At 34.3% G+C, this 27,850-nt stretch overlaps 2 protein-coding genes across 15 annotated transcripts in view; one reads left to right on the forward strand and one right to left on the reverse strand.

Annotated features, from left to right (window-relative positions):
* GCN2 (protein kinase family protein) overlaps positions 1 to 19,565 on the reverse strand; it is a 37,915-nt gene extending 18,350 nt beyond the window's left edge. For 3 of the 10 annotated variants that reach the window (XM_088882977.1, XM_088882978.1, XM_088882979.1), the window contains exons 1-15: positions 19,317 to 19,556; positions 19,062 to 19,205; positions 17,223 to 17,291; positions 17,078 to 17,137; positions 16,903 to 17,008; positions 13,649 to 13,753; positions 10,311 to 10,706; positions 8,944 to 9,069; positions 8,782 to 8,868; positions 8,593 to 8,679; positions 8,394 to 8,505; positions 5,455 to 5,572; positions 3,650 to 3,704; positions 3,290 to 3,459; positions 3,020 to 3,204 (exon numbers count right to left, since the gene is read on the reverse strand). In XM_088882977.1, coding sequence (XP_088739103.1) covers positions 3,020 to 3,204; positions 3,290 to 3,459; positions 3,650 to 3,704; positions 5,455 to 5,572; positions 8,394 to 8,505; positions 8,593 to 8,679; positions 8,782 to 8,868; positions 8,944 to 9,069; positions 10,311 to 10,706; positions 13,649 to 13,753; positions 16,903 to 17,008; positions 17,078 to 17,137; positions 17,223 to 17,291; positions 19,062 to 19,205; positions 19,317 to 19,465 — 1,969 coding nt within the window. In that variant the 5' untranslated portion in view covers positions 19,466 to 19,556. Of the gene's footprint in view, positions 1 to 3,019; positions 3,205 to 3,289; positions 3,460 to 3,649; positions 3,705 to 5,454; positions 5,573 to 8,393; positions 8,506 to 8,592; positions 8,680 to 8,781; positions 8,869 to 8,943; positions 9,070 to 10,310; positions 10,707 to 13,648; positions 13,754 to 16,902; positions 17,009 to 17,077; positions 17,138 to 17,222; positions 17,292 to 19,061; positions 19,206 to 19,316 lie in introns of all 10 variants that reach the window. The other 7 variants (XM_088882974.1, XM_088882973.1, XM_088882976.1 and 4 more) reach the window with 7 other exon arrangements.
* Positions 19,566 to 21,747: 2,182 nt separating this feature from the next.
* On the forward strand, positions 21,748 to 26,676 carry LOC105179657 (uncharacterized). 5 transcript variants are annotated; one of them, XR_016066318.1, is made up of 9 exons: positions 21,748 to 21,901; positions 23,318 to 23,671; positions 23,819 to 23,911; positions 24,410 to 24,554; positions 24,653 to 24,772; positions 24,856 to 24,938; positions 25,031 to 25,088; positions 26,062 to 26,231; positions 26,379 to 26,676. XR_016066318.1 is itself a non-coding variant. In XM_011103298.3 (9 exons), exons 3-9 carry the CDS (start codon positions 23,348 to 23,350, stop codon positions 26,456 to 26,458), a joined length of 903 nt encoding a protein of 300 aa, XP_011101600.1. In that variant the 5' UTR covers positions 21,761 to 21,901; positions 22,739 to 22,880; positions 23,318 to 23,347; the 3' UTR covers positions 26,459 to 26,676. The 5 variants fall into 5 exon arrangements, 4 of the variants coding, with proteins under 4 accessions (XP_011101599.1, XP_011101600.1, XP_088738540.1 ...); XM_011103298.3 differs by lacking the exon at positions 26,062 to 26,231 and adding an exon at positions 22,739 to 22,880 and having other exon boundaries at positions 21,761 to 21,901; XM_088882414.1 differs by lacking the exon at positions 26,062 to 26,231 and adding an exon at positions 22,739 to 22,880 and having other exon boundaries at positions 21,778 to 21,928.
* Positions 26,677 to 27,850: the final 1,174 nt, after the last annotated feature.

Consider the following 27,850-nt stretch of genomic DNA (forward strand, 5'->3'; position numbering starts at 1 on the left):
TTGATATTTTATAATAAATAGACAGCTTTGGGGTTTTGAAACTTTTTACGAATTGCCTTTCTTCCCTTTTTCCTCCACCTTGCCTTTGAAGTTATGAACTTGTTTACATGGTCAAGGATGCACTTGGATTATACTTTAGTTTGGAAATGATTTATCTTAAGGGTGGCTGCTGTTATGTTGAAATATATTGAAACATATTGGTGACTGTTTCATTTAATTGGAATCTTCACCTATTTGATCCCACATGAGTTTTTGTGTTATCATCCACAATTAGAGAAACTTGCATTTCTTGTCTTCATTCTGTTTCATTGGTCTTGCGCCTTGGATAGGACTGAGGGGGGATGGTTCCCCGGCATGAAAACAAGTGACTAAGAAAAACCACTTCAAAAACCAAAAATTAACAAGCAAAACTGGTCTCCATGTATAAGACTTATGTAGGCCTGCAATAGGCGGGCATTACCCTACTCGAACCCGGACCCAATAAATACCCATAGTTATTATTTATATACCCTACCCATACAATACCCATTGGGTCTTACCTATGTTATACCCAAAATAATTGGGTCCGGTTTGGGTATTACCCATTGGGTCTTACCTAGTTAAAAAGAATGAAGCAATAATATGTTTTTCTATAATACTATCATCATAACTTGATACTAAATTAATTTAAGAAAAATATTTCATGAACTTGCAATCGATAAAATAAATTAAAAGCTATTTCATTTTTTTACATGTGTAAATTGAACATCACTGCAATATAAATAATGATTGACTTTGCTCAAATAATTGACAGTTACTAATCAATCACACAATCAACAATGAAAACAATATTTTAACTTTGAAATAATTCTTTTTATCCATTTGAAATTGCGTTCGACATTAATTTAATGAGTTTTTTCAATTCAAGTTTAAAAGAAGTTTTATGAGTTCCATATATTAGTCGAGCATAACTAATTTAATTTTTTATATATTTTTTTATTCTTTTTTCTGCTACGTTCAAATTAATTTTAACATAAACTTAATTTGGAGGTGTCACTGCATAAACAAAAATGAAAAGGTTGTGTTTTTTTTTTTTTTCCAAATATCAATTTGTAAGAAAAAAATAATATACTATGTACAAAATTTAAAAATTTTAAATGACAACTAAATCGAGTTGATTGATATATAAAAAATTTACAAATTTGATAAAGTTTTATATTATTAAATTTTACCCATTCAATACCCATACACAAGGGTACTTTATGGGCTAGACCCTACGGTATGGGTCCGGCTCTGGGTCTAACATAAAAAATGATTGGGTCTGGGTTTGGGTATAACCCGCCCATTGACACGCCTAAGTTTATCATCATGGTAAAGCATATACAATATTCAGCAATAAGCACAAGCAGCCTCACCTGAAAGCATGGAGTAGAAAAACATAACATAATAGTCTAATCATATTTTGGATTAAGTGACAGGTGTAAACACAAGCACTTTGACTGAAGAAAACAAGCAACAATTTAGGCGCATTCATTGATTGATGAAAGGGGAAAAGGGGACAATGTGAAAGAAGAAATGCTCGCACACGGAAAACAGACGTGAGATTAGTAACATAAATGAGAGCTTCAAACTACAGGAGCAATGGAGATGGTTCATAAAATAAGCCATAACATCTGCAGACAAGATTGGCAGATAATGTATTTTATTTGTTACATATTGTGTAAGCAAAATTGCAAAATTAGTCCTGTAAGTATAGGAGTGTGGCAAAATTAGTCCTGTAGCTACTGAACTAGCAATTACAGTCTTATATGTTTTCATTTAATGGCAATTTTGGTCTTTCAGGAAAAAATTACTCAAACATTAGCGGACAAATTGGGAGTTCGGGTTCCAGTTGCCAACTGGTCTCAACTTAAACACGTGGCTGTTGACTCGTAATTTTGGTCGGAATGATCAAATTGTCACTAAATTAAAACATATAGGACTAGAATTACCACTAAATTAAAACATATAGGAGAAGTCAATCGATGATGAGGCCATGACATGAATGTACCATTGACGGAAACTAATCGGAGGGATGTGTGCGCCATGGGGAGCGAACATAAAGGTGTTGGTCCGCCGGCGATATGATCGCTGGTGATGGAGATATGACGGAAGAACCAATGGTGGGCACAGCTAAAAAGTGGCGGAAATAAAAACGAAGAGAACCGCCCACATAGTTGACGAAAATGGATGGACCTGGGTGCAATCAACTCACCGGAGGATGGGGAGTTGATTGGTGGTGGCCTCGAGTAGTGGGTAGGTCGAACGGCAACAAATCGAGAAGAGAAAGAAAATAAATCTAGGTTTTAGGATAAGACTATAATCAACAATTGGGAGCATGTTTGAACTCCAATTGAAACACATGCTATAAGGTTCGAATCAGCTTAGGACGGCGAGTTGAGTGGTGGTACGCGTGGCCGGAGACACGCAAGAAAAAAATTCCGACGACCGGCTTGGTGGTGGTGGGTGGTGGTGATTAACCATTTTTTGTCACGGCAGCGTCCTACGAGGATGCTGACTGTGTGTAAGTAATGTTCATTTGTCGCCAAAACCCTAATCCCCAATTTGATTTGTTAATTTTCGATCACTTTTGGCCGGAATGACCAAAATTGCTACAAATTTTAAGCATAAAGGACTAAAATTGTCGGTCCCCCCGCCATACATATAGGACTAATTTTTCAATTTTGCCTATTGTGTATAATGTCCCTGCAAAATCATTTCAATAAACTATAGGAACTTGAATGACAAAAACCACCTAAAAGAGATGCAATGCATTTTGTGAAGTACGAAAAAGGTAGGCTCAGAAATTTCATAATCAGATTATATTATGACCCTCAAAGCTTTCAGTGCTTCACATAGAACTCCATGCAACTCTCTCTACTCAATTTACACCAAATTAGCATCTATTATGCAATAGGGGAAGTGGTAATGTAATTCTTCAACCTCAATGAAAAGCTTAAATCAAGAGAATCAAATAAATAAGCTAGCAATTGTCTCTTACCAAGACCAAAATCCCCAATTTTGATATCATTGCGAGCATCAAAAAAGATGTTATTAGGAGTCAAATCACGATGGATGATTCCTTGTCCATGTATATGTGCCAGGCCTTCCACAATTTGGCGGAATAAATGCCATGCAAGTTCTTTATCAAGGTGGTTATAAGATTCAAACATTTGCCTCAGTGTCCTTCAGCCAACAGGTAAAATGTAAGTTAGCAAGAAATATTAATCCAGAATGGAGAAAGTGAAAGGAACATAGGGAAATAGCTAACCTCGGGCAGTATTCCATCTGGATATAAAGGTATGTTGTCTCAAGCTTATTTTCATTTCCAAACTGGTCTGAAGAACCTGTGTCCTTGTAGCTGAAACTGGAGCTCATTCCAGTTTTGGAACCCCACACAGTATTGGCATCAATTCCTACAGCTCCAGTTTCATACCAAGCCTGACATTTAAAAAAGTAAAAATAAGTATGAGAGACAAAAATCAAAGCAAAATGTTAATCAGTAAAGCATGTAATGTCTTTTCAAGTCCATTATAATGAATTAATAAGCATTCTATCTACGACATCCTACAATTGAGCAAAAAAAAAAACTCATTGAAATTCATGCAAACAGGTAATTCTCAGAAGATACCTGGTAGTACCGAACAACATGCTGATGCTGCAACCGAGAAAGAGTGGCAACTTCTCTAATATCATAGTGGAGGTGCAAAAGTATTAACATAGAAAAATGGGCATAATAGTAATGAGACAGAAAACACATATAACTAGATAAAGCACTCAGCTAGAATTTCTGTATAAACTCTTTATGCTATAATGGATCGACATAACAAATCAAATAACTTGTTGCATCAACAGAGGGAACATAAAATTTGAGCAGCAGATTAGGCACTTAATAGTGGTAGAACAGGAAAGAAACAGAAAGAAGATAAACAAATAAATAAGTGACAGGGTCCAGATATGAAGAAAAAGTGGACAAACAGATAGAAAACAAGTATGAAAGTAGAGGTATTTACGACAAAAGCAACACAGTTTCTTCATAATGACAAGAGTGTTTAACCCTACTAAAGTGACTGAAAGAAAACATGTCATAGGTCCATATAAATCTACCGGTGCCATGTTTGATGTGTGAGAAAGAAAGCGCCATATGATGATTTGTGCACTCAATAACCTAAAGAAATATCAAAGCAACATATACAGTTGCCACAATGTATCTAAACTAGGTTTTTTAGTATAGATTGTTTAGGTTAGGAGGTCAAACTTTACTAATTGAAATTTTAGCCCAACCTTAATCAATGCATAATTGACCAGAGAAATGAAATTACTTTACTAATATAGGGAATAAACTCACAGCAATTAAGGTTACGGTTGGATTCATTTTGGCAAAACCACTACGTGTTTTCTCTTCACGAACATGGTAATTTCTACTTTCATTCTCAAAGATTATTTCTAAAAAAATAACCAGAAAAGAAAGAAGACCTATTCTGAACCATATTCTAAACTAAACCCCAAAATTTTCAAAACACAGTAGCTCATTTTTAGAAAAGGTTCCATTTCCAGGAGGAGAAAACTCTAATTAAGTAGTTGAAGAAAAGTAAATTAAGTACATGCTTCAAATGAATGTCAAATCAATGTGCTTAACTGAATCATAGTACCTATAAAAGGAAATTTTTGACCCATACTATACCCAAAACATCCTCATATTCGCATAAATGCCGAGGATGCCTTCTAGAAAAAAACATGAGCATGATCTAGAACACTATCTAGGTTTCTTAAATTAATCGTTCTAGCTGATACCAATGAAAAGGAAAAAATAATTAGAAACGTCAAGTAGATATTTGGGGGTGGGGGGGGGGATGAGTGAGGAAGAGAGATGTGTAACAAGGGAGTAGGAGAACAAATTTTCATGTGCCCCACATTTACTGCTTTTTTCTTATTAGAATGTCTGCAAGGTTTTAGTTTCTAAAATGTCTAGAGATGATCCCAATGACTATCAATCACTACATTTAAGGTTATAAGTATAAATATATCATAAACTTGCATTTATTCAATTTTTTATAAAATTGCATGCAGGTCAAAATTAGAATAAAATTGGGATGGAAACAGATCCACTGAATCAAGTGGATCAATCTGATATCGTGTTCTGGAGTCCATAATTCCTTTCCACCTCAAAAGATTTCCAGGCCACACGTTTGCTCATCTATAAGTTTGCTATGCCTTGAAATTTCAACCAGGAACTAATTGCCTTCTCAAGTACCATTGCAAAACCTACGACTTGGATTAAAACTCTTCATAACAGAATGAGCAATACAAGAATGGCCATCAATAACACGCTAGGAGTGCAAATCAGTAACATGAAGCTTTTGTAAGTACTATATCATGCAATTACTATGGTGAAAAAGACAGAATTTTTATCATATATGTCCAACAGATACAAACCTCAATATGCGGTCGTCTACAGGCAGGCTCTTGTCCTTTAACCGAATCTTCTTCACAGCATAATGCCTACCATCTAGCTTATTCTTGCATAACACAACATGACCAAATCCTCCATGACCTGCCAAAACAAGATAGTAAAAAAGCATGAATACAAAGAGTTTGCCATCACAAAACCTAATAAGAACTAGAAACGTACGAGAGTATAAACCATACATTGCATGCAAACAGAATGTTGTCCTTTAACTTTTCCTTCTCTTTGCTACAAAAGATATCAAAATATAAAATTTCTAAAATTTTAAATTTACATTGAAATCAAATAATTTTCTTTTTTAAAGTGAACAAAGCAATTATTATGTGTTTTCCGCAACTAACCAATTTATTATTTGATTTCAATGATATTACTTATCACTGAAATAAAAGATATTTTTCTGAAAATGAACGAAGCAATTCTAATGTGTTCTCCCTAAGAACCCAACGGTTTGGGCTCAACATTTCCTACGGGAGATCTTGTGTCCGAACCTGTGTGTGTGTGCGTGCGTTAAAAGAAATGATATTACAAAAATATGTTCGTGATTAACTTGCAAATACCCTTTCTTGAGCTTCCGATTGATAAAATAAAATTTTCATTATCGGATTATCCTACAGGAAAGAAACTTCCTCGCCTTGTTACAATAAAATATATCTATACTTTGCCTTGTTCCCTAAGTAAGCACCAATGTCATTCCAGAACTTAGAATTGAAATCCACAAGAATGTGAAGGTGTTTAGTGCAAAGTAAGCAAGTTTCGTCGAGTACATCAAGAGCATACTTCCCATTGGATAGTGAGGTCCCATATGTTCAATGGCAATCTTGATGCCAAAAAATATGCGATGCTCCATATTTTGGTGACAAAGTGTTAATGCAGATAAACTTCACCTTAGTCTTCTCTACACCCAACATCACTAGTAGGGATCAAGATGTAACCAACATGGAATCCAGAACTTCATACCAGACTGTCCCCACAGCAGAAATACTTCGGTCTGCCTAACATCTATGACATCCACAGTTACCAACTACTTCACTAACCTTGTGAAACCAGGCATGAGTACTTTGTTTAGATCTTAAATTGCCTCTTCAACTTGCACGACATGTTCTTATTCTCTCCCTTAACTACATAAATAGGCCTGTCAACGAGTCGAGCTCGACCATTTTTGTCGAGCTCGAGCTCGAGCTCGACTCAGGATCTTCGAGCTCGAACTCGAGCTCGAGCTGTCGAGCTCGAGCTCGCCAAGCTCGACAGCTCGAATCATCATCATTATTATTATTATTATTATTGCTTTAAATCATGAGATCGAATCATAAAATTTTACATAGATATAGTTAATTATGTTCATATCGTCTGATATGATTTAAATCATACCGTCTGATATGATCTAATTGACACAGTCTTGTATATATTTAAATTTCGTATGAACTGAGTGCCCGAATTTTAAAATTTCATTAGTATTGATTAAACTTTTTAATCTCATTATATATATAATAAAATAATAATTAAAATTGTTCAACCATCATCATCATCATCATCATCATCATTATTATTATTATTATTATTATTATTATTATTTTAAATAGTGAAATCGAATAATCAAATTTTTACATAGATCTAGTTGAAATTAATATATGTTAACAATTTGCAAAATTTATGTATTTATAAATGTTAGTATAGCATTGATGTAACTATCATCTTACATTGTTGAAAAATATGGGTTAATCGGGCCATCAAAATTCAGATCTGACCGTTAGATATGATAAAACTTACAAAAAAATACATTTGGTAAAGTTTTAGATTTATTGGATATATGGATGTTGAGATATCGTACTCGAAACATAAGAGTAATCATTCAAGACGGTGTATCGTTGAATCAGGCCATGTGATTTTAAATCATACCATCAGATATGATCTAATGGGCACAATCTTGTATATATTTAAATTTCGTACGAATCAGGTGTCCGGATTTTAAGATATCGTACTTATTGATTAAATTTTTTAATCTCATTATATATATAATAAAATAATAATTAGAATTGTTCAACCACCACCACCATCATCATCATCATTATTATTATTGTTGTTGTTATTATTATTATTATTATAATTTTTAGATTAATTCATAGGGATTACTAAATCTTGACATAAATTTATAAATAATAAAAAATTATAAGTGAATTAATTGTCAATTTAAGAAAAATATAACGTAAAATAAATATATATTAAAATATAACATAAAGTTTATATATGTCATATTAAATAATAATTTTAATTATAAAAAAATTATAATTTACTAAGTTGTTGATTAAATTTATATTTATATAAAGATTAAATGTATAAATAAAAGTACCATAATTTATTACTATCCAAAATAAAATGTATGATATTGATTAATAATTATAATATATGGTCAATTTTAATTATAAAACTAATCAAATATTAAATATAAAATTAAATATATAAAAAATTCAAAAATAAAAAAATATATAAAAAAAATAAAAAAATATTCACCAGCTTGCGAGCTGGTGAACAGCCAAATATGAGCTCGAGCTGGCTCGACTCGAGCTCGAATTTTTCGAGCTCGAGTCGAGCCGGCTCGCCGAGCTCGCGAGCCGGCTCGACTCATCTGCCACCCCTATACATAAACTGAAGTTTGCTCCACGAGAGTAGTCTCATGCACATCTCCGAAGGAAAAGGTATTTTTCAGATCTATTAAATAATAAATTGATAACTAAAGAACACCAGTCTGGCAAAGGAACATATAGTTGAATCCTAGTTGTATTACACTAAAATATAAACATCAATATTGTGCTGCAATCTGGAGGCATAGAAAAATCTTTTGCCATTTTAGGGAAGAAACATGTTAATCAATATACAAGTAAAAACAATACACTGAAGAATACTTCCTCACCGATAGGTTGAAGCTCATCAAAGTCGTTTAAATATCTGGAACTTGGAAATGAAGAACTTTGTCCTCCAAAATCAGAAGCAGTTTTCCAGAAGTGAGTGATTGTTGATGAACCCTGTCACACAGAATTTGAGAAAAATTAGTACATTATTAATTAAATGGACATCCACGTTTGAGACAAAGAAATGCACATTTGACTAACAATATGTTTCCTGAATACACGATGAAATGTCTTGTCAAAGGATGATGATGGTTTCATAGCCATATCTCGCACACCTTCGGAAAGAATCTGAGGAGTAAATTTAGAGGCAGGTGGTGAAAAGCAGATACATAACACATATACCCAAAGAAAATAAAGACTTTAACTAAATAAAACATGACAAATACATACCCCTAGATTGAGGAGCTCCGATGTTATCTGGGGCAAAGCATCACCAAGTGGTCCTTCAGCGGCACAAGCAAGACGAAGCAAGTGGGCCTAAGGGAAGAAAATTTCTTAGTCCAAATATGAAGAGTTAAAAGCAAGAAGCACAACTCGAGATGGAAAATTCACCAGGAGTAAATCTCTCTTCACAGTCTGTGGTTGATCGTAAGCAGCAGAGTCAGAGGATGAGGACTCTGAACCACTATCCAAATCACCAAAATCAGTTTCTGTAAAATTTCCTTCCACAAAAATATCCTGTAAAAGCAAGAAAACCTCACATACCCAGGAGAAGAAAAGCATTACAATTATCAGAAGCAACATAGACCAACTTAAAGCTAAAAGGAGAGGGAGGTGAAAAAAGATAGAGTAGCATGTCTCTTCAGATATGGGATCTTTTATGCAAGGGATATCAGTTACAAAGATTCTAGCACATATAAACAAGGTTGATAACATAAGCTGGAGAAACATCTTGGCATAGCACGAAATACGGTTTTGCATTTCAAGAGTTTCCAGTACATAAATTTATGCATCCATGGGAAGAGAAACTGCTGTTAAACATGTTGAAGTTCCAACCATCAGTTTGTGTCAGCTCATGTATTGACTATGTGTTCAAAATTACAACAAGCCTAATAGGCCTTAGACATAAGTATTAGTTTACAGTTTCAGCTCATGTACTAGTTTACATGCACCATCGATGAACACACTAGTACAAATATGCCTGAAGAACTGACATGGTTTACCAGTTCAATGACATAGGTGTTAGACTTGTTTTAGGCCTAATATCACTGATTCATCATGGCAAGAGACAATGTTAGCACCTTGCATCATGACCAACCCTCAATTATATCCAGCTTGGTGACACACCACAGCCACAGAGACAACATGTTTTCAACATGTTAGAACCTAACAGTAGTATCATCAAAGGTTCCAGTTATAAGAGTTTGTCTAATCAATTTGCAACTCTCAAGGTCATACCTCTATTTTCAGAATTTCTTCTAAGAAAGTTGGATATCATGCATGTGTTTTTCATGAACATTGACTTCATCACAGAGCACAAAATGAGCATAATACAAATCAGGTTCAATCTAGTTCCTGCTCGAGCTATTTGATGGCTTTCACCATGTCCAGCTTATATTCTATAAGCAACAACATTCTTACAATCTCTTTCACTGGATTAGCTTGTGATGATTTAGTTCTATATGCGATGCGAGGTACGGTTTGCATTTAACTTTTTCTGTAGACATAATACCTAGCAATTTGGGTGTTGGTACTCTCGTAACTTCAGGTGATACAGTACACCAAATTTAATGGCAGAATGGTCTTTACTAATACCAACACCACATCCTCAGGAAAACAGATAAAAGAAATGATAGAAAGAAAGGAGAAAAAACAAGCCTTTGACCTTGGTTGAACATTAACTAACTAACTCATCCCTTAACAGGCAAGTTCTGCTGAATTGCATATTACTTTAGGAAAAAGGCAAAAACCAACATTACCTTTGCATAGCCAACAGTACCATTTCCAACTGATTCACCATTGCTTGAGTCACTTTTTGTTTCATCTTCACTCTCTTCTTCAAGGGGTCCTAATCTTAATGAATGGCCATATGCATGCCCTGCCTTATCACTTTCCACCACTGACGGTTTCATATGCATGTCCATTTGATTTTGCAAAGTGACGTTTTCAGTTTTCAAACTGTCGAATATCTGAGAAGGACCAATCTTGCTGTTCTCTTCCATTCCCAGGTTCCACTGCCACAACTCCCCAGAACCACTGAAAAGATCTAAATGACCATAGACAAAATGTCCTCCAGAGAAACAGATCTTGCCACTTGAGGTAGTAGCATCCTTCTGAGCGAGCTGGTTACTCTTATCAGTATCATGGCATACAACCTAAACAGGAAACCATTTAGAGATATGAGTAATCTTTTGATTCTAGTTTGATGAAGTAGTTCTTGATCTATTAATGTGAAATTTGGCAAGCAGTAAGTCTGTGCTACCACTAAGCTATTCAACAGCGAGTTTTCTAATCATTAGTCCAGTCAAGAGTCGCATTATGGTTAAACTTACATCAAAGGTTACCTGACAGTGCAAGTAAAATAAACTCAATCAGTTTATGCTAGTGTAAGTCAAGAGTGTAGTCCTTGACTACAGCATTAATGGTAAATTTTGTTAATTTAGTATTCACTTTACATGTAAGCTGTGGAATTCTTATCCTTGAACCCCCCCCCCCCCGGGTCATTTCACAGAAATAAGCAAGTTTGGACTTTCATCTTTGCACTGTTAGTGGAGAAGTTATATACCATATATCTCCATTTTCTATGTATGCTGCAGCTTCTCCACTAACTTTTAAAAATAAAGCTCCTTCTTATTACTTCTGCCAAATGATCTTTGCTGCTGTGAAGGATAAGATTATCATTTTCATCCACAATGGACTTAGAGTCTTCACAACCTCCAACTTTAATCAGTTCACTCTTGTATGCTTAAAATATTGAAACCGAAAGCTATTTTGCAGGACACGTATGAGAACATAATAAAGTGATCTATCATGTCAAAGAGTTCACAAGAATAGCATCATGCCATCAGCGAAAGATAGACGTGAATTCATAGTCGCCTTGCCAAGAGCATGAGTTCAGGTCTTTTCAGGAATTTACATTGTTTGTTTTCTTGAAAAGTCCCTCAAGTACCATGAGATAGTTCATAGGAAAATATAGTTGACAATAGTTGATGATCATGTATAATTGTGTTTATCTGATGAAGAAACTAAATGCAGACCCATTTGAGGGGAAAAAGTATCAGGAAACCTCGTCACAGTTATAAGATGCTATTCAGCTTGGCTTGCAACTGAGCAATCATTTTAGTCAACAACTGCTACTGACCGCCAAATTAAGTTTCATATAATCACATCTCAACAAATTGTGGATCTAAACCAACAAGAGTGGACTGTGCAACTCATATAATTAAAATAAAGACACTAGACTTAGAACTCCTTTCACATTCCCCTTCCTATTAAACTCAACCCACAAGCTTACTGCATTTGGTGGGGTCCAAATAATAATTCAGGGAACAGCACCAACAAACTTTATCCACCCAGACGCAATCATCCGCAGATATGATATATGCAATTGTCACTCAAGGGAAACCATTGATTTACAACTAAGGAAATTCAGGTGTTATGTTTCCTTAAAAAACTGATAAAAAGAAAACCATATTCAGATTGCATCGTCTTACAGTCCATGCTTCTCAACATGTACCCGTCCAGAACTAGATTCAGCAGTCCATTGAAGAATGTGCCGATGTCTGTTATACAATTAAACCTTAATCTGAATTTCGATTGGAAAGTTATAACAAGATAGCGCCTATTTCTCTAAGAATATTCAGATTGGGAAGTTACATGAAGAAAACTATAAAATTCTGTTATACATTATAGATATTAAAATGATTGTCCTTTTCAATTGTTCAAGATTTTAGATGGTATGGATCAAGCCAGGCAAAAGCGGAGGTCCTGTGTTTGAACCTCACCCCCATGCATTTATGAAAAAGAATGTTAGTTGCAAGGCTTCACAAAAAAAAGTTTTCTGTCTGCAAGTAAGGTAGCATATTAAAGAAATTAAATATTGCAAGGATTATCCTTTCTAATAGGTTAAGTTTTTAGATCAGTTGAACCATGCAAAATGTAAAGAAGGCCCAAACTTGATAAGGCAAATGTTCATAAGCATACTTCACCTAGGAGAAGGATCTAGAACAAGTCACAAATGAAAACAAGGAACAAACTCCACCACCAGCCCCATTTCCTACGGGAACTTTTGACCATAGCTTAACAATTTACACTAAGATTCCATTTATTGTGCTATACTTTCAAGAAATGCGAACAAGTAGATTATGGTTCAGATCTTTACCCAAAACTACCAAATTCATTTTGCTAGATATGGATGGATATAATCATAGAATTTCTTGTGTGGTTTACTACATGCAAGGAAAGGAAGTAGACCAAGAAAGGAGGAACTTGAGTATTCAGTTCAGAAAGGAACTTTCTTTTTTGTGCTTGTTTATTTTTGGACATTAAATGGAAGGTAAGTATATTCTTACAACTTCACCTTTAGATAATGATTCATAAATCTAAGAATCTCTGAGCTTATTCCAATTAATTCATCTACTCGTCCATTCAGATGCTCAACTCTTCAGTTGGAAGATTAATGCAGACAGGAGTGCAGCATTTAGTGTTTTAGTTCCAGTTCCGCAACAATTTTGGGAAGGAGGATAAATGCAATCTTTAGGGGAATTTTTTTTATTATCTTAGAAATACAATGAAAACTTACAGAAAAACTAGAAATGTACGAACACAATGTAAATTATGCTTAGATCAGAACAAAATGAGCAGGTAACATGTCATACAACTCTCTCCAAGATCTCTGATCAGTAGCAAAACTCAAACTCTTTTTTCACTTCATATCCAATAGAAGTAATTCAAAACTTTCAATCAAATACTTCGCTAGAACTTGCAATACCCATAAAACAAAAGGTTAAAGATCATCAGAGGCAAAAAAAAAAAAAAAAAGTAACTCGAAGCAAAATATTCACAAAAAAAAACCATGTCAAGTTCAGCAACCGCAGAAAGAATCACTCCCTCACACTCTTCTCCATTCCACAAATTTTGCTCAACCAAGTTCTTGACGTTTTATTAAAGATCTTGACGTTTCAAAGTTCTTGTTTTATTAAAGATTTTTAACACTGCAACTTGACGTTTCAAAGTTGCCATGCCAATGACAACTCCTGCAATCAACTTGAGCAGGAAAGCGATTTTGTATCAAAAACCAAACCAGAATAGTGCTTACAGATTCATGTGGCTGCCCTTGTGGAATAATTTCAGACAAGAACTCTTGCGCAGCCTCCACTAAATTGTAAATCATCACACGTCCTTCTCTAGCATTAGAATTAGCCTGCAAAAGATTTTTACTAGAAGTTTATTGTCCAAAATTGCCATGAAGAAGAAAATTGATGATTAAGGACGGAAAATAGAAATTAAATTTTACAAGAAATGTGCAGACATGCAGACAAGAGAATGAAATTAGATGAATTAATTGAAACATCATTAATGACACTAATTCACCATCTTTCATCAAAACAGTACACAACATCTTCAGTTAGGGCATCTCAGCCAGTAGTTTGAAAGCAGACACTAGTGTCCCAATCAGGATCCTATTTGAGAACAAAAATTGCTAATAATATCTCTTAAACTATATCTTCAGACATATCGCACCCCAAAGTTCACGAACTAAAACGCGAGAGATGAACAAGTTTATTCTCATCATTTTAATATGTTGATAATCAAAGTTAATTCTTTGGAAACTGCAAAACTAAAATAATACCTGTCCAATTGATTGTAGTGATATTTTTATTTGATCCTGAAATGATTTCCGCGACTTGCTATTTCTTCATATGTGTAATTCACCAACACAACGAGGTGCTTATTACAATCACAAATTAAGAGAAAATGTATGTTTTCTAGCCCTTTGGTCAGTGCCTCCTTGATGCTGCCCAAATGGCCTAATTGTGTTTTCTTCTTCTCCCTTCACCAGTATCAATATATTTAAAATTCAACATGGTACCAATACAGGTTTAACCGTGCTTCATCTTTGCTTCTCCTTTTCCATGGGACAGTGTTCATATAGTGCAAATTATTCTTGATTACTCTCTAATAATAGTAATCATGCCTAATCCGATATTATAGTGCCCAATGTGTCACTCTGCACCTTCCTCGCATCATGAATCTTCAACCACAGAATTAGAGTGTATTAAAGATTTTCTCACAGTCCCTAATTTTGTTTCAAGTTGAAATAGCCTTTTCATGTTCAAATTGAGGGAGTGTTGAGAATCAAAGTTGATTCATAATTGCAAATTAAAATATATATTTTATTGATTGTTGTGATATGTTTTTAAGTTGGTTTTGGTTTCCTCCACTTGCTACTTATGCATAGAAGTAATTTACCTACATGAAGAGGTATTTAAGTAACCTCAAATTAGGATAGAAAGAATACTTTCTAGCCCTTTGGTTGTTCATCTTATTCTTCAATAGCGGATCACTTATTCCTTTCACAATTATACCTTGTTGTGGTGCCAAAATAAACAATATAATGCCCATGGTCTGTCTATCTTGATGCTGGAACACAAATATTGTTTCCTTGCTCTGTTCCAGTTGTTTTATTTTGCTTTAGAGCGGTTATCCAACATACATGTCTTGTGGTGTTCTATGTGAATGTTGCTTTAAAATTTCAAATAACTTCAATGAGAGAAAAATGTTGACCAGCTACCTAAAAGACCATTACTGATTCTCGATGATATCTTGGATAGTCGGCTTTAGATGGGAAAAGTATGTTATAGATTTCTAGTGAAGTGGCTAGGTAAGCCAACTATGAAGAGTACAGGAGAAGCGCATGCTAATTGATCAATATGCCCATCAGAATATTTTTTCATACTTTCACAAGAGAGCCGAGTTCTTTACAATGTGGGGAGATCGATGTTAAAACTCTATATTGTCTCATTGTTATGCTTCAATTATTTATTTTGTTCAGAGTTGTCTTACCTTTCTTAGATCTCTTGGTATTTCTTATTTGAGTTGTGTTGTTTAAATTTTGTCAAAGTCCTCAAGTATGGGTATTCAGGTTATTCACACTGCCAATGCAGGATTTCTTTTCTTCTTGTCTTACAAGTACTGTTCTATGGGTGTTTATTTAGTTGCTGTCATCAAAAGTATTTTAGATTTCCCTTTGTAAATATCTTCTTGGGGTCCAAGACCCTGGCAATCTGCAAGAAAATACTCTCTTCAATTAATATTTTCTTTTTAATTGATCTTCTGCATATGTCTAATTAAGTAGTAGCTGTTCTCGCAAATTTTGCCATTTCCTGCAAGCCGCCTTCCATACATCTCAATTTGAATGACCAAAAAACCCCTACTCTTCCAGGCAATGCCCGGAGCCTGCATCTAATCTTGAACCATCATTACCTTATTCATTGACCCATTTATATGTCCATTTAAGCATGACGAGCAATCATGTTTTTTGCATTTCCTAGCACATATGTAGTATCAAGCACACATATAAACCTCTTTTCCGAGTATATCATGTAATTCACATTTCTGTGCCCTAGTCAGCCTCAAGCACAAACATCAGCCTCAACTATCAAGCACAGAAAGTTAACCCATTGTTTGATGTATTCATATCAAGAGCTCACTGGATAGTGTAACATTAAGAAAAGGCTCCTGTCTGAAACTAAATAAATACATGAGCCAACTGGCAAGAGTAGAACCAAACTCATTCTTTCAAGTTCCACATCAGCTAGCATAATAGTGTAATATTATGAAAGATAAATAAAGGTCGCCAATCAAACAAAAGTTTGCAATTAAATTTCTTATCTTGTATGGAAATATGTCAGATTTAAAAACAATGTAGATATTCTCAAAAATTTAGACAGGCAAGGAGCCATTTAACAAGGTCCACAAGATAAAGATTCCAAAAAGAAACTTAAGACAGAGACATAAGGTCAATATATCTAAAACAGATGGTGCACTTAGCAAGATGGAAAAAAGAGGCAGAGTTGTCATCTCATGATGCAGTAAATGTATAGAACTCAGACAGAGAGTAAATACATATCAACTTCCTAAGTCTCCGTGGAGAAAAGACAACATTGTATATGAATCACCACATATTGTATACCCCCAGCCTCATGTAATCCCAAATAAAAGCATCTTAATTATATTTGGCTTATAGTTTTTTCTTCACATATAATGAGAAACAAAGACATGATAATGTGCAATATCTGTGTTACCCATTATTACGATGTCAGTAAATGGCTAAGAACAGAGATACAGTACAGAGCTAGATAAAGCAAAAATAATAGAAAACTGCAAATCATGGAATTTCCAGAGTCTGGAGGAGATTTTATATGTGGTGCTTTATATTGCGAATTGCTAGCTTTTCCTAATACAGAGAGCTAAGCAACAAACAGTTACTGGGAACTGCCATGTGGCAGTGAAACCAGTTGATGTTGCTAGAAGTTGAATCTTTGAAGATACAGCTATCAATAACCTTACCTGATCATAAAGTAGAGATAGAAGGTTATCAGCATCAGTCTTTGATAATCCTCTCTCTGGTACTATCTGCAGCTTCGGGCATTTGAATGGATAACCTTGCACACATCTGAACAAACACTTAGAGAAATGTTGGATATCAGTGCCATTTAGTGCAGAATGACCATGGTCAACAAACCTCACTGAAAGCAGAGCAGAAACATCAGAATCTTCGTATCCTGTATCCTTTGAGTATGGCCTATTGTTTTCATCCATAAAATACTCAGGAAAAGCAAGAATGAAGCTGTAGGTTTAAGTTTAATGAGTCATCATATATCTGGAACCTGAGCTTGATGTTAACTTGAGGAGGTGATTCAGAAACAATTTTGCAATCCTCTTGAAATATAGCGCACCTATGATTACAAAACCATGAAATTAGTCATATACTAGGTTACAACTAGAAGTTTTTCTAAAACATCTTTCACACAACTCCAAAAACATAAGTATAATCCTGATATACATGCCCACAACTTGCATTCTACATGCTTGCAGAAAGTATAATCAGAGACAGCATTAACCGGGTAAATTCAAAATTGTTTCAGGGCTCAACTTTTAGCTGAAAAACTATAGTAAAAATCATCTTACTTAAAGAAAACAGAATAACTACATTGTAAAATGCACATTAATCATATCTACATTCTAACTGCCAAAACAGACAAGACAAATTTACATCAAGAAATAGAGTTGCGAACAATAACAGTCAAGTTCTACGTTTTTAAAGAATCATAGAAAGGATATTATAATTTATGCCCCAAATAAAGCAAAACTCATAAAAACAACACAAATATTAATGTATGTCATCAATGACGAAACTCTTTTGACTTACACATATAATATTAATGATACTGAAGATGGTAAAAGGAATGAAGTTTCACTCTATACGAATTTATTCCTTGCATTACAGAATAACATTATAACTGGTTGTGTAGTATTTATTAATGCCTCAAGTACTTTGAAAAATGAATCAGATATTCATCCAGTTCGACCTCCAGCGAACATTAAGCTTATTGCAGTTCTTATGAATTAGTGGATATGAATAACATTATTGATGAGCGTGAATTACAGATGCTCAGTGCTTCAACACCATTAGCACGATCGCTCATAAATAGTATCTGACTTGTCTGCCTATTCCCCTTTTTCATCTCTGGGGGCTGCATGCGCATAGACCTATGCAAGTGGACCAACAAGTTCCAGACAGAGAGCTCAAATTGAAGATAGCGCAAAGTTGGTCCATCCTCATGATATTTCATAACATCAGAAGAAATGGCGTATCTGTATTTATCAGACAGACTAAAGGCAGGACACATGCATAATTGAGTGAACATGATAGTGCTAAAAACTGTTGAAGAAGGGGCATCAGTATACTAATGTAATTTAATAAGGTTTATAAGTATCACAGACATGTACAATATGCCATTTATTAAGCATAGAACCATGTAATCTTTGCAAAGATCTTATATTGGTACTAAGTTATGATCAGTCACAGGCATTTGTGACGGTTTTTATCCCACAAGTACATAAGTTTATGTGACGGGAAAAACTAGATAACATTTAAGACATTCAGAGTCGACTTTTGGACCAGTAGCAGTATCTTCTCCTTAATACTCAGAACATGGAGATATAACCAAATCAAAAAAAAAGAACATGGAGATATTGTTTTCTATTGTTGATACCTCCATTACTAGGTGCAACTTACCAAAGCATATACCCAAATGAAAATAACAAACAAAGAAAATACTATCAGTAGACTATCACATGTCGAAATTCACATTAAACATAATCAACATTCTAACAGAAAAACAGACAGTAAAAATTTACACCAATAAACAGGGTCATATCTCCAGAAACTCTGCTCGCAAAATAATAAGTTAGGAGCAATGTTCACCAACTAAATCCAATTTTCAGTAAAATTCAAGTTTTCTACTTTTTAAAGAATCATTTATTAGGATACCATGAATTATGCCCCAAAAGAGCAAAACTTGCTCACGGAACTCATAAAAACAACATGCATATAATGTATGTTATCTATGACAACAACTATTTTGACAACAAACAGTACCGATATCGGAGAGAAGGGATAAAAAGGATCATGTAAATGTGTGCACATAAAACCAAGTACTTACAAGGCAGTGAGTTCTTCAGCTGCAATTTCGGAGTCAGCGCCGGCAATTGAATGATGGTCCTTAGACTGCGCCCTGCGCCCTGCCCCTCCTCCCCGCTTTTTCTTCTTCTTCGAACTATGACCCATTTGTTTAGAACTTGTATCTCTTCACCAAACAAATCAATCTGGTCTGAATTAGTATATTTTTCTGCTTGGGTTCGTGGAAATTCAATGGGTTTTTGTTGGAGATGAATAACAAGAAAAACGTAAACTGTACCCCCAGATTACAGAGAGCAAGCAGGAAATTAGTATCACTCGATGTTTAATACTTAGCTGGTTAATTTGAAGAAAATTGGAGAGGAGAGAATGCTTAGCTGGCGCTGAAGTGAGAGGGCAAAGAGAGAAGTTGGAGTCGTCCAAGATCATCACTTGCTTCTTACATTTATATGTGCGCCTCTGTTTTATGTCCAACTCCACTGGGGGTGGTGAGTTGTGGGACCTCGGCGGCTTTTGTTTTTTCTTTTTCTTTTTAATTTTTTGATAAATAACATTGATCAATCAGGCCGATCAGTATTAGGCTGGAATTTTCATGCTTTCTTCGTCAATCAACAATATACTCCTTTGCTTGGCCCGGTATAAATGAGAATGGCCCGCTATTCATCTGATTGACGTCCCGCTCATCCCACCGGGATTTGGATCTGGGCTCCCGTATGAAGGAGCAACCCAACCCCACTTTCCAATTTCAACCCTCCTTTTTTGGAGTCCATTTTACAATTTTATCCCAATTAATGCTTTTCTTCACATACATGTTTGCCAATTATCATTAATATCTCTTAGGCCGTGTTTACCAGATGGGACAGGATATTTTATTCTGGGATTGATTTAGGATAATGCGATGGATTGTCCCAAGTGAGACATGCAAGATAGATGTTTTACTTGGCCATATACAATTCACATTTGAAATTCCACTTTGGCTTTCTTCCGCCCTAGTTTGTCTTTGTCCTCATTCTTCCATTCCTATTTTTTCTCGTTCCACATCTTCAGGCGAAGCCGGAGCATTTGCCTGTTTGGATTAACGGCACGACGTCGACAACAATCTTCGAGGTAAGTTTCGGCAACCCGTTCTTGATCTCTGCAACTATTTCTTAACTCATTTACCGGTTGTAATTTTTTGCAATACCACTTTTCCGAATTATAGGGTTAATCAACAGTAGTTCTTCCACCATGCACCAAGCCGATTTTGTGGCATTCCAATAATTTTTCAACCACTGTAAGTCAGTTTATCATTGTTAGTTACTCGTAATTGCTACAATTTGTTGACATATAGATTGTAATTTGGGCCGCAATTTATTTTAGCATACTTTGTTTTATGCACGATGTTATACCATACATTATGGTTTGACCTTGTTATACGTCGTTATGCACTGTCAGCATACACAATACCTTTTGAAATATGAATTACTGTCATATAATCCTGAAGTCATTACAAAGATTGTGCAAAAGATGGTTATCAATTTTAAAAATGGTCATCCAAAAAGCCGTAACTAAAGCAGTGTAAAAACAATAACAAAGACAGATACAAAATCAAAGCCAACATATGCATAAGGTGTTACAAAGGCCATTACAAAAGCTTTGAAAAAAAAAATCCAAAACTTGATGCCTTACAACATAATGCAAGATCATTACAAAGTGAAATTCAAAAACATAGCCAAAGTTCAAGCACAACTGTATATATATGTGTTGCATAGGCCGTTCCAATAATAATTAAATCAAAATTAATTGAGCAATTTCAAAAGCAGATCCAAATTCATTTTTTAACATTGGACTACAATTGTAATGGTCTTGAGTGTCCAGTAAAAAGACTGTTACAAATTGTAGTAGTTTTCAAGCAAGTCATTACAAATATTTTGTAACGCCCAGAAAAGCCACGTTAGGGGTCTTCCTTACAAAAGCCGTTACAAACTAAAAAAAATAATGACAAATTAATAATGTGACTGTTACAAAAGCTGTTACTATAAAATAATTTTTTTGTAGTGTATTGATATTGAACAATCTTTATAATTTGATAATTTCACGCGTAATTGGTAATAATTATTTTGGAAATATTGACTAACCACCTTCCATATCTTGATAAACTTAATTATTATCTATTTTGTCAATTATTTATTTTGGTAAAATTATACTTTTGATCTTATAACTTTAAGTTATTAGCATTTTTGTTCTGTAACTTACTTAATTCACACATTCAATCATTTTTTGATGAATTTCGTCATGAACTATATCACATTTGATCATTTTTTACAAATTTAATCCTGTATTAAATATGAAATAAAGAGGCAAAATGGATTTTTGTATATTTGAAGTAATTCTCAAAAAAGCAAAAAATGAAGTCACTTACACAATAGGCGAGTGTCAGTCACTTTCTCTTTGTTTTCAATAAAAGGAGAATTTTTTACTATATTTTATAAAGTACAGAATTTTTTTTCTTATGAAATAATATTAAAAGATTTGGCGCTATTTTACTAAAAGAAAGGAGTGTATGCAATTTACCTTCCTTGTTTTTATAATTTTTTCCTTCCAGTGATTTGTAGAAAAGTGCCGAAAATCCAACATGTCAATATAAATTGAAAATCTGCAAATATTTGTTCTGAAGGTGGAAAGTGCCTATTTTAGTTATTTATAGGGTGCAAAGTGTAATTTAGCCTTTCTTTTTCTTAATATTTTTACACATTCCCAAAACAAAAGGCATACGCCCCCGTTTGTCCCTTCTGCGCTGTAAAAACCCTAAACCCCGAAATTTACCCACCAAAGAAATCTCTCTCCCTCCAAGGCTTTAAGAAGGCAGGAGCCAATGCAATGGCTGTAAGTCGTTCTCCTTAATTTTCTTCAGTTAAGTATTATGTTGCTTTATGTCATTCCGAGATTTCAGAATTTGCAAGATTATTTCTATAGGAAAAAAGCGATGGAAGGAAATTACTTCGGATTCGTTTTTTAACTATTCCTCTGGCAATTTTCATGATTTCCAGGATTCGTTTAATTTATGGCTATTGTTTGACGTTAACAGATTGGAAAATTTGGGTTATGGAGCTACTTGCTTTAGTTTTTCTGAAAACTATTTGTTAATTTGAGTTATCAGTTTCTGTGTAAATTAAGAATTGTCATGTGGTATATATATTTAAATTTTTGTCCCGCTGATATACTCCCATCTGCCCACTGAAAATGTTCCATTCTGCAGTAGGCCTTCTGTGCTAACACCTGCACTAAAAATTGGGATTCTACAAAAAATCATATTAACTGGGCAAGCATAGCATTTTCCGTTAAGGGATTGTAGACTTAGAATTGGAATTAGAGTTGCTTCTCTTGTAATTTTAAACAGTGGTTTTAGAAGTTGGATTCCAGGCCAGAGTTTTATCATGGACTACGGGAAATCGAGGACTACTTATATTAGATAACCTGGACAAATAGCATGCAATAAGTTAATGTATCTAATCTAGGAATGCATTTCTGATGCACACTAAATATCCATGATATTGCCTACCCAACAACTGGAATTTGATAGTAAAATTTGACCTCTAGCATTTGACAGATCACTATAATAATTAATCAAGTAACAATGTGGTAATAAAACAAAATCCCAGTAACATTTATAAATTTTGCTTTACATGACTTTATAACTCCGATCCTGGTTTTACTATACAGCCGCCTCTCAGCCTGCCCCCACCTTACTCCATACTACCCGGAAACAATTTGACTTAAACATATCTAAATAAAATTGCAACTGAGAATCGGATGCTGAAGCAGTTTGGGAGCCTCAAGTTTGGCTCTCACATTACATCCTACGGTGAGTCCCGTTTGTAACGTTTGTTTTTACTATAAAACTTTTGGTATATTTTATGAATTTGAAATGATATATTAAATTCTTTAGAGGCAAATCTTGTTTTGTTGGGGAGAAACGACGAAAACCCAGGGATGTATTTTGGCCGGAAATCCGGTTGTAAACTGAGAAGCCTTTTATACGTATCTCCTGTTTTTTGTACGTTTGCCAAATTTGTATACCTTTCTGTTTGCAGCATTATATTTTGCTTTCACTATGAATATTGGCGAAGAGGTTTTTACAGGTGACTAGAGTACACAAAAAACTTTGTTTCAAATCTTTTAGTATAAAAAAAGCATATAAATCACTCACAATGCATGTTTACGTTTATCAATGTATGCTATGTATAGTTAGTTTAGTAAATGTCATTTTATCCCGCATGTAATATATTCAAGCTCTAACAGAAGGGTAGTTCTTGCGGAAAACGGAAGCACATGAGGGAGGACCTTGAAATTTCCGAGATGGATAAGAAGGGTGATATGGAATTAACAGAGGATAAACTGAATGATGACATTTACACAGATGATGAGGTTGGGAAAGAAGGCACTTGGAGTTCATCAAAGGATATTGTTGCAAGAGATAATGACCGCAGGAAAAGACGCACTACACAAGCTAAAAAATCGAGAAGGGAAAACTGCTCTGTTGGGAGTGGGTCTATTCTTTCAGGAATTCCATTACCGGCTAGAAGTCGAGAGCCAAGACCTGGAGTTATCTTTGTCTTTGAAAAGGCGTCTTTGGTACTGGCTAAAGTCAACAAGGTAGTTCATTATATTATTTCCATTTATTTGACATCTTCAGTGTTTCCTGATGCTGGCTGTGTGTATTGGTTTATCTTTTATTATTTGCTTTGCTTTCATTTGTTTTTGCCAACACTGTCTTATTTATTGTTTCTTTATTTTTTGTAGAGCTATCAGATAATTAATCCGGATGAACATGCTGGTTTTATGAAGAAACACAACTTGAACCGAAGTGATTATAGACCGGATATTATCCATGAGGTTAGTGCCTGGCCCATGTGTATTCTCTAAGATAATATTTGGTGGCTCACCTTTATGCGTTCGCTATCCCAAATTCTATGTACTAACCAAAAAGCTTGGTTTCCTCTTCCCAACGGGCTGTATAACTTCGATGGGTATCTCAATAATCATGTATTGAGTATTGCTTTCAAAATAATCATTTAGGATCTGAATAATCTGGAGGTCTTTTGGGTATAAATTGTATGCATTGATTCCTCTAGTGAATCTGGATAACAAATAAAGCTGATGCCGTTTCCTGATTATAGTTGGTGGTCCTGTAGGAGTGGTCAATGTATCAGGATGGTTTAGATTCAGCATATAGGCATGTTGTACATTTGTAATAATTGGTTTGAAGTTAATTGTACATCTTTGCGGTAGGTCTAGGCAAGTAGCCTACTGGTATTAGTGACGTAGAATCTTTTTCTATTCTGTTTGAAATAGTATCTAACTGTTCTTTCTCCTAATGCTGAATATAAATAGGTTCTTGCTCGTCTGTTGGGCAGCCGTCTTAATTTGACCGGTGGAATACAAGCTGTGTATGTTAAAACCATCCAAGGACATCTTATCAAAATTGAACCAACTTGTTCTGTTCCCAGAACATTGAAGAGCTTTTGCGCCATGATGAGTGGGTTTCTGCATCAAATTCCTGTGCTTTTTCTGTCTAAACTAGGTTTGTGTTTCCTTTTGTTAATTTTCGTTGTTCGTTTCTATGAATGCTTTTAGCCCAGTTGTTCCAGAATTTGCGCATCAAAGCTTCAGGTAGGAGGAGTAAGAATCGGACACTATTGCAGATGATTCAAAACCCTGTGACCATCCACCTTCCAGTTGGGGCACACAAGATAGGTGAACCTTCAAACATATATTTCTTTTAACTGGTTTTATCATAACCTTTTGTTTATTAAGACTGCAATATGATGCTACATCAGGCCTTTCCTCCACTTCGCCAAAAGCTGTGAATCTGTGGGAATATTTTGATACAATTGACAGCGTCCACCCTCTAGTGTTTGTGGTAAACTTTTGTTCTACATTTGGCTGAAGTTCCATTTTTGTTCTCCTCAGATTATTGTCCAATTCATCTGAAACTTTGGAAGTTTTTCTTAGATTGGTGCAATGGCTCATGGGAAAATAGATAGTGATTATACAGATGATTTTATAGCAGGTAATATTTTCCCTAGTGTAATGCCGTTAAATTCTTTCATTTTTGAAGAATGCATATTTATGTAGAGCAGTGATATGGTCCGACATTCTATGAGAAAGTGTTCTCTTATGTATTTGGAATGATAAGGACCCATTTTGATGACATGACCATCTAATAATCATAAGAACAATGAAAGAGCTGGTGTAGTACCTTGAAATTAGATGCTTATTGCGTACTGACTATTGAAAATGAAAAAAATATGACAGATCTCAAATCTAATAGTTTCTGTTATTAGTTGCAGTGATTCCCTATTCCTCCAATAGTAAATTAGGGCCACTAGATGTCAGGATTTAAACCTTTGTTTCTGATGCTGATTCTCAGAATTTATTGCTGTTACTATCTTAACGGATGACCAGATGGCCCAATTCCCATGTTATAGATCTATTCGGTGTTGTATTCCCATCTGGCATCCCTGTTCTTGATGGTCCATCTTCTTGTAACACATTAGATAGGATACCAGCTGCTCTAAAATCTCGTCTATCCTTTAATGTTCCACTATCACCACTCTTATTAGAGGCATAATGACTTCTGTTTATGAGGTACTCTCTTTAAGCTACTAAGGTGGGTATAATAGAGTTGTATTTATAATGGGTGATACATGTTGCTTGTATTAGCAATTCTGTGGCAATAGGTGACATGCTAGCGGCAAACGTAGAGAATATGATGATCTTCAATCGCAATGGACTTTAGTTGTTAACTACAACTAAAAATAAATCTAATAGAAGATTTTTGGTTTCTTGATGCTGACCTTTTGATTTAAAGGTTAAGCAATATGTATTGTTTTTAATTGAACACCATCTTATGGTATTGATGACTTGAAGTGGCCTGGAGAATAAGGCGTGTATACTGTCTATAAGCCACTGAGATCCAAACTGTCTTAGTTGCCAAAATTTTGATTCCTTGAATAAGGTATGACCAATAATCTGATGTACAGAGACCATTCTTTTACGACTTGCTTACTAAACAGCAACCTGACTAGACAAACTGGAGGACTACTGCTATTTGATATTGAAACAGTCATTGTAACCGTACAATCTTCCCTCTTTCCTCAATTGACCAAGTTTCGTAATGCTTGTCGCCCTGAGGACCAAGGCCTTTGCTCGCGTAAGTGCATTGAGAAGACTTGTAGCTGGCTTTAGAGATTCGTTATAATGCAAACTTGTCTATGGAAATTTGCTGTTGCTGCATTCTCTGTAAAATATGACTTGGTTGCTAATGCATTTCATGCTTCTTTGCTCTTTGTGCTTGCAGTATCTGGACTTCCTTTAAGTGCCAGTCTCTGTGTGAGACGTATATGTAATGCACTGGAGAGACAGTGGAGGATCCTGTAAGGTGTAAATATGGTAACTTAAAATAGGTTCTTTCCTTAGTGGAACTCACAGTCTGATTAATCAATTCTGAGGACTGTGGGGCGAGGCATTGCAAGAAGCTGTTTAGAGATTGATAGTGGAGAAAACTCAGAAAAGTATTAGTTATCATTTTGTGCCTTGATGTCTAAATTTTCATACCGAAGTTAACATATATAACTTAGGAGTAAATATTTTGGTAACTGAGTTTTAGCATTATTATCAAATTGATACATGAGTTTTGCGAATAATCTAATTAATGTCCGAATTCTTCGTAAATATCAAATTGATACACGAGTCTTTACAAATACTTGAATTAATATTTGAATTTCTCCATAATTGTTGGATAGATATTTATGTTTATTTTAAAATGTTTTGTAATAACAGATATATCTTTTAATCTAAAAATAATTTTTTTTTGCCCATTTGAATGAAAATTAGAATGCTTATTTATTTATCATGATACATTTTATGATTAAATAAGTAACATGATTTAATTATAATAATAGGAGTATCAATAAATAGTAATATATAAATATTATTGTTCTTCATTGATCAAAAAATTAAAAATACACTTGATGGGATATACTAGCTTTATAAATAAAAGGCTACGGGATTTTGAAACTATAAAAATATAAAATAATTTTAATTTTAATTATTTTAAGTTATAATATTTAGAAAAAAATGGTAGAATAATATAATTTTATTATTATGAAATGCCATATAAAATTACACAATAATAAATAATTAGATTGGGAAGTGTAATATAATTTTATTTAGAAACTAAATAAAAAAAATCTTTTTGGTTAAATTGTCTTTAACTTTTATTTTTAAATCCATCACTTCCTACCCAATCTGTTAAATGTTAATTTTAGTTATTAAATGAATATTCATATATACTAAACTAATTTACTACTACTCATTGTTATCATTTAAATGAATATTCATATATACTAAACTAATTTACTATTACTCATTGTTATCATTTAAATTGTTATAATAGTATAATTTATTTGAGGGATAATTATTTCCTCTCCTGAGGTTTGGTGTAATTACATGTAAACACCCTATAATTTGAATAATTACATCTAGCAGCTCTGAACTTTACTTTTGTCCAATAAAATAAATCTCTCTATTAGTTAAAATACTCTGAATTTTGTTGATTTTAACAGAAAATTGAAACAGAATTAATATTTATTTTTGATTGATTGATTACTGAAAAAAAATTTTAAAAACAAACCCCGAGACCAGAGTTGGTAGCAAATGCGCATTAAACGCGAATATGGGTTCGGAAATTTTTTTTCTTTTCTTTCTTTTTTTTTTGATAATTTGCGCTTCTCTTCCCCATTTTATGAGCTGCACCCAATCTAAAATGTA

Source organism: Sesamum indicum, linkage group LG7, assembly GCF_026168435.1.
Source record: "Sesamum indicum cultivar Baizhima isolate 11 linkage group LG7, ASM2616843v1, whole genome shotgun sequence".
NCBI classification, from domain to species: domain Eukaryota; kingdom Viridiplantae; phylum Streptophyta; class Magnoliopsida; order Lamiales; family Pedaliaceae; genus Sesamum; species Sesamum indicum.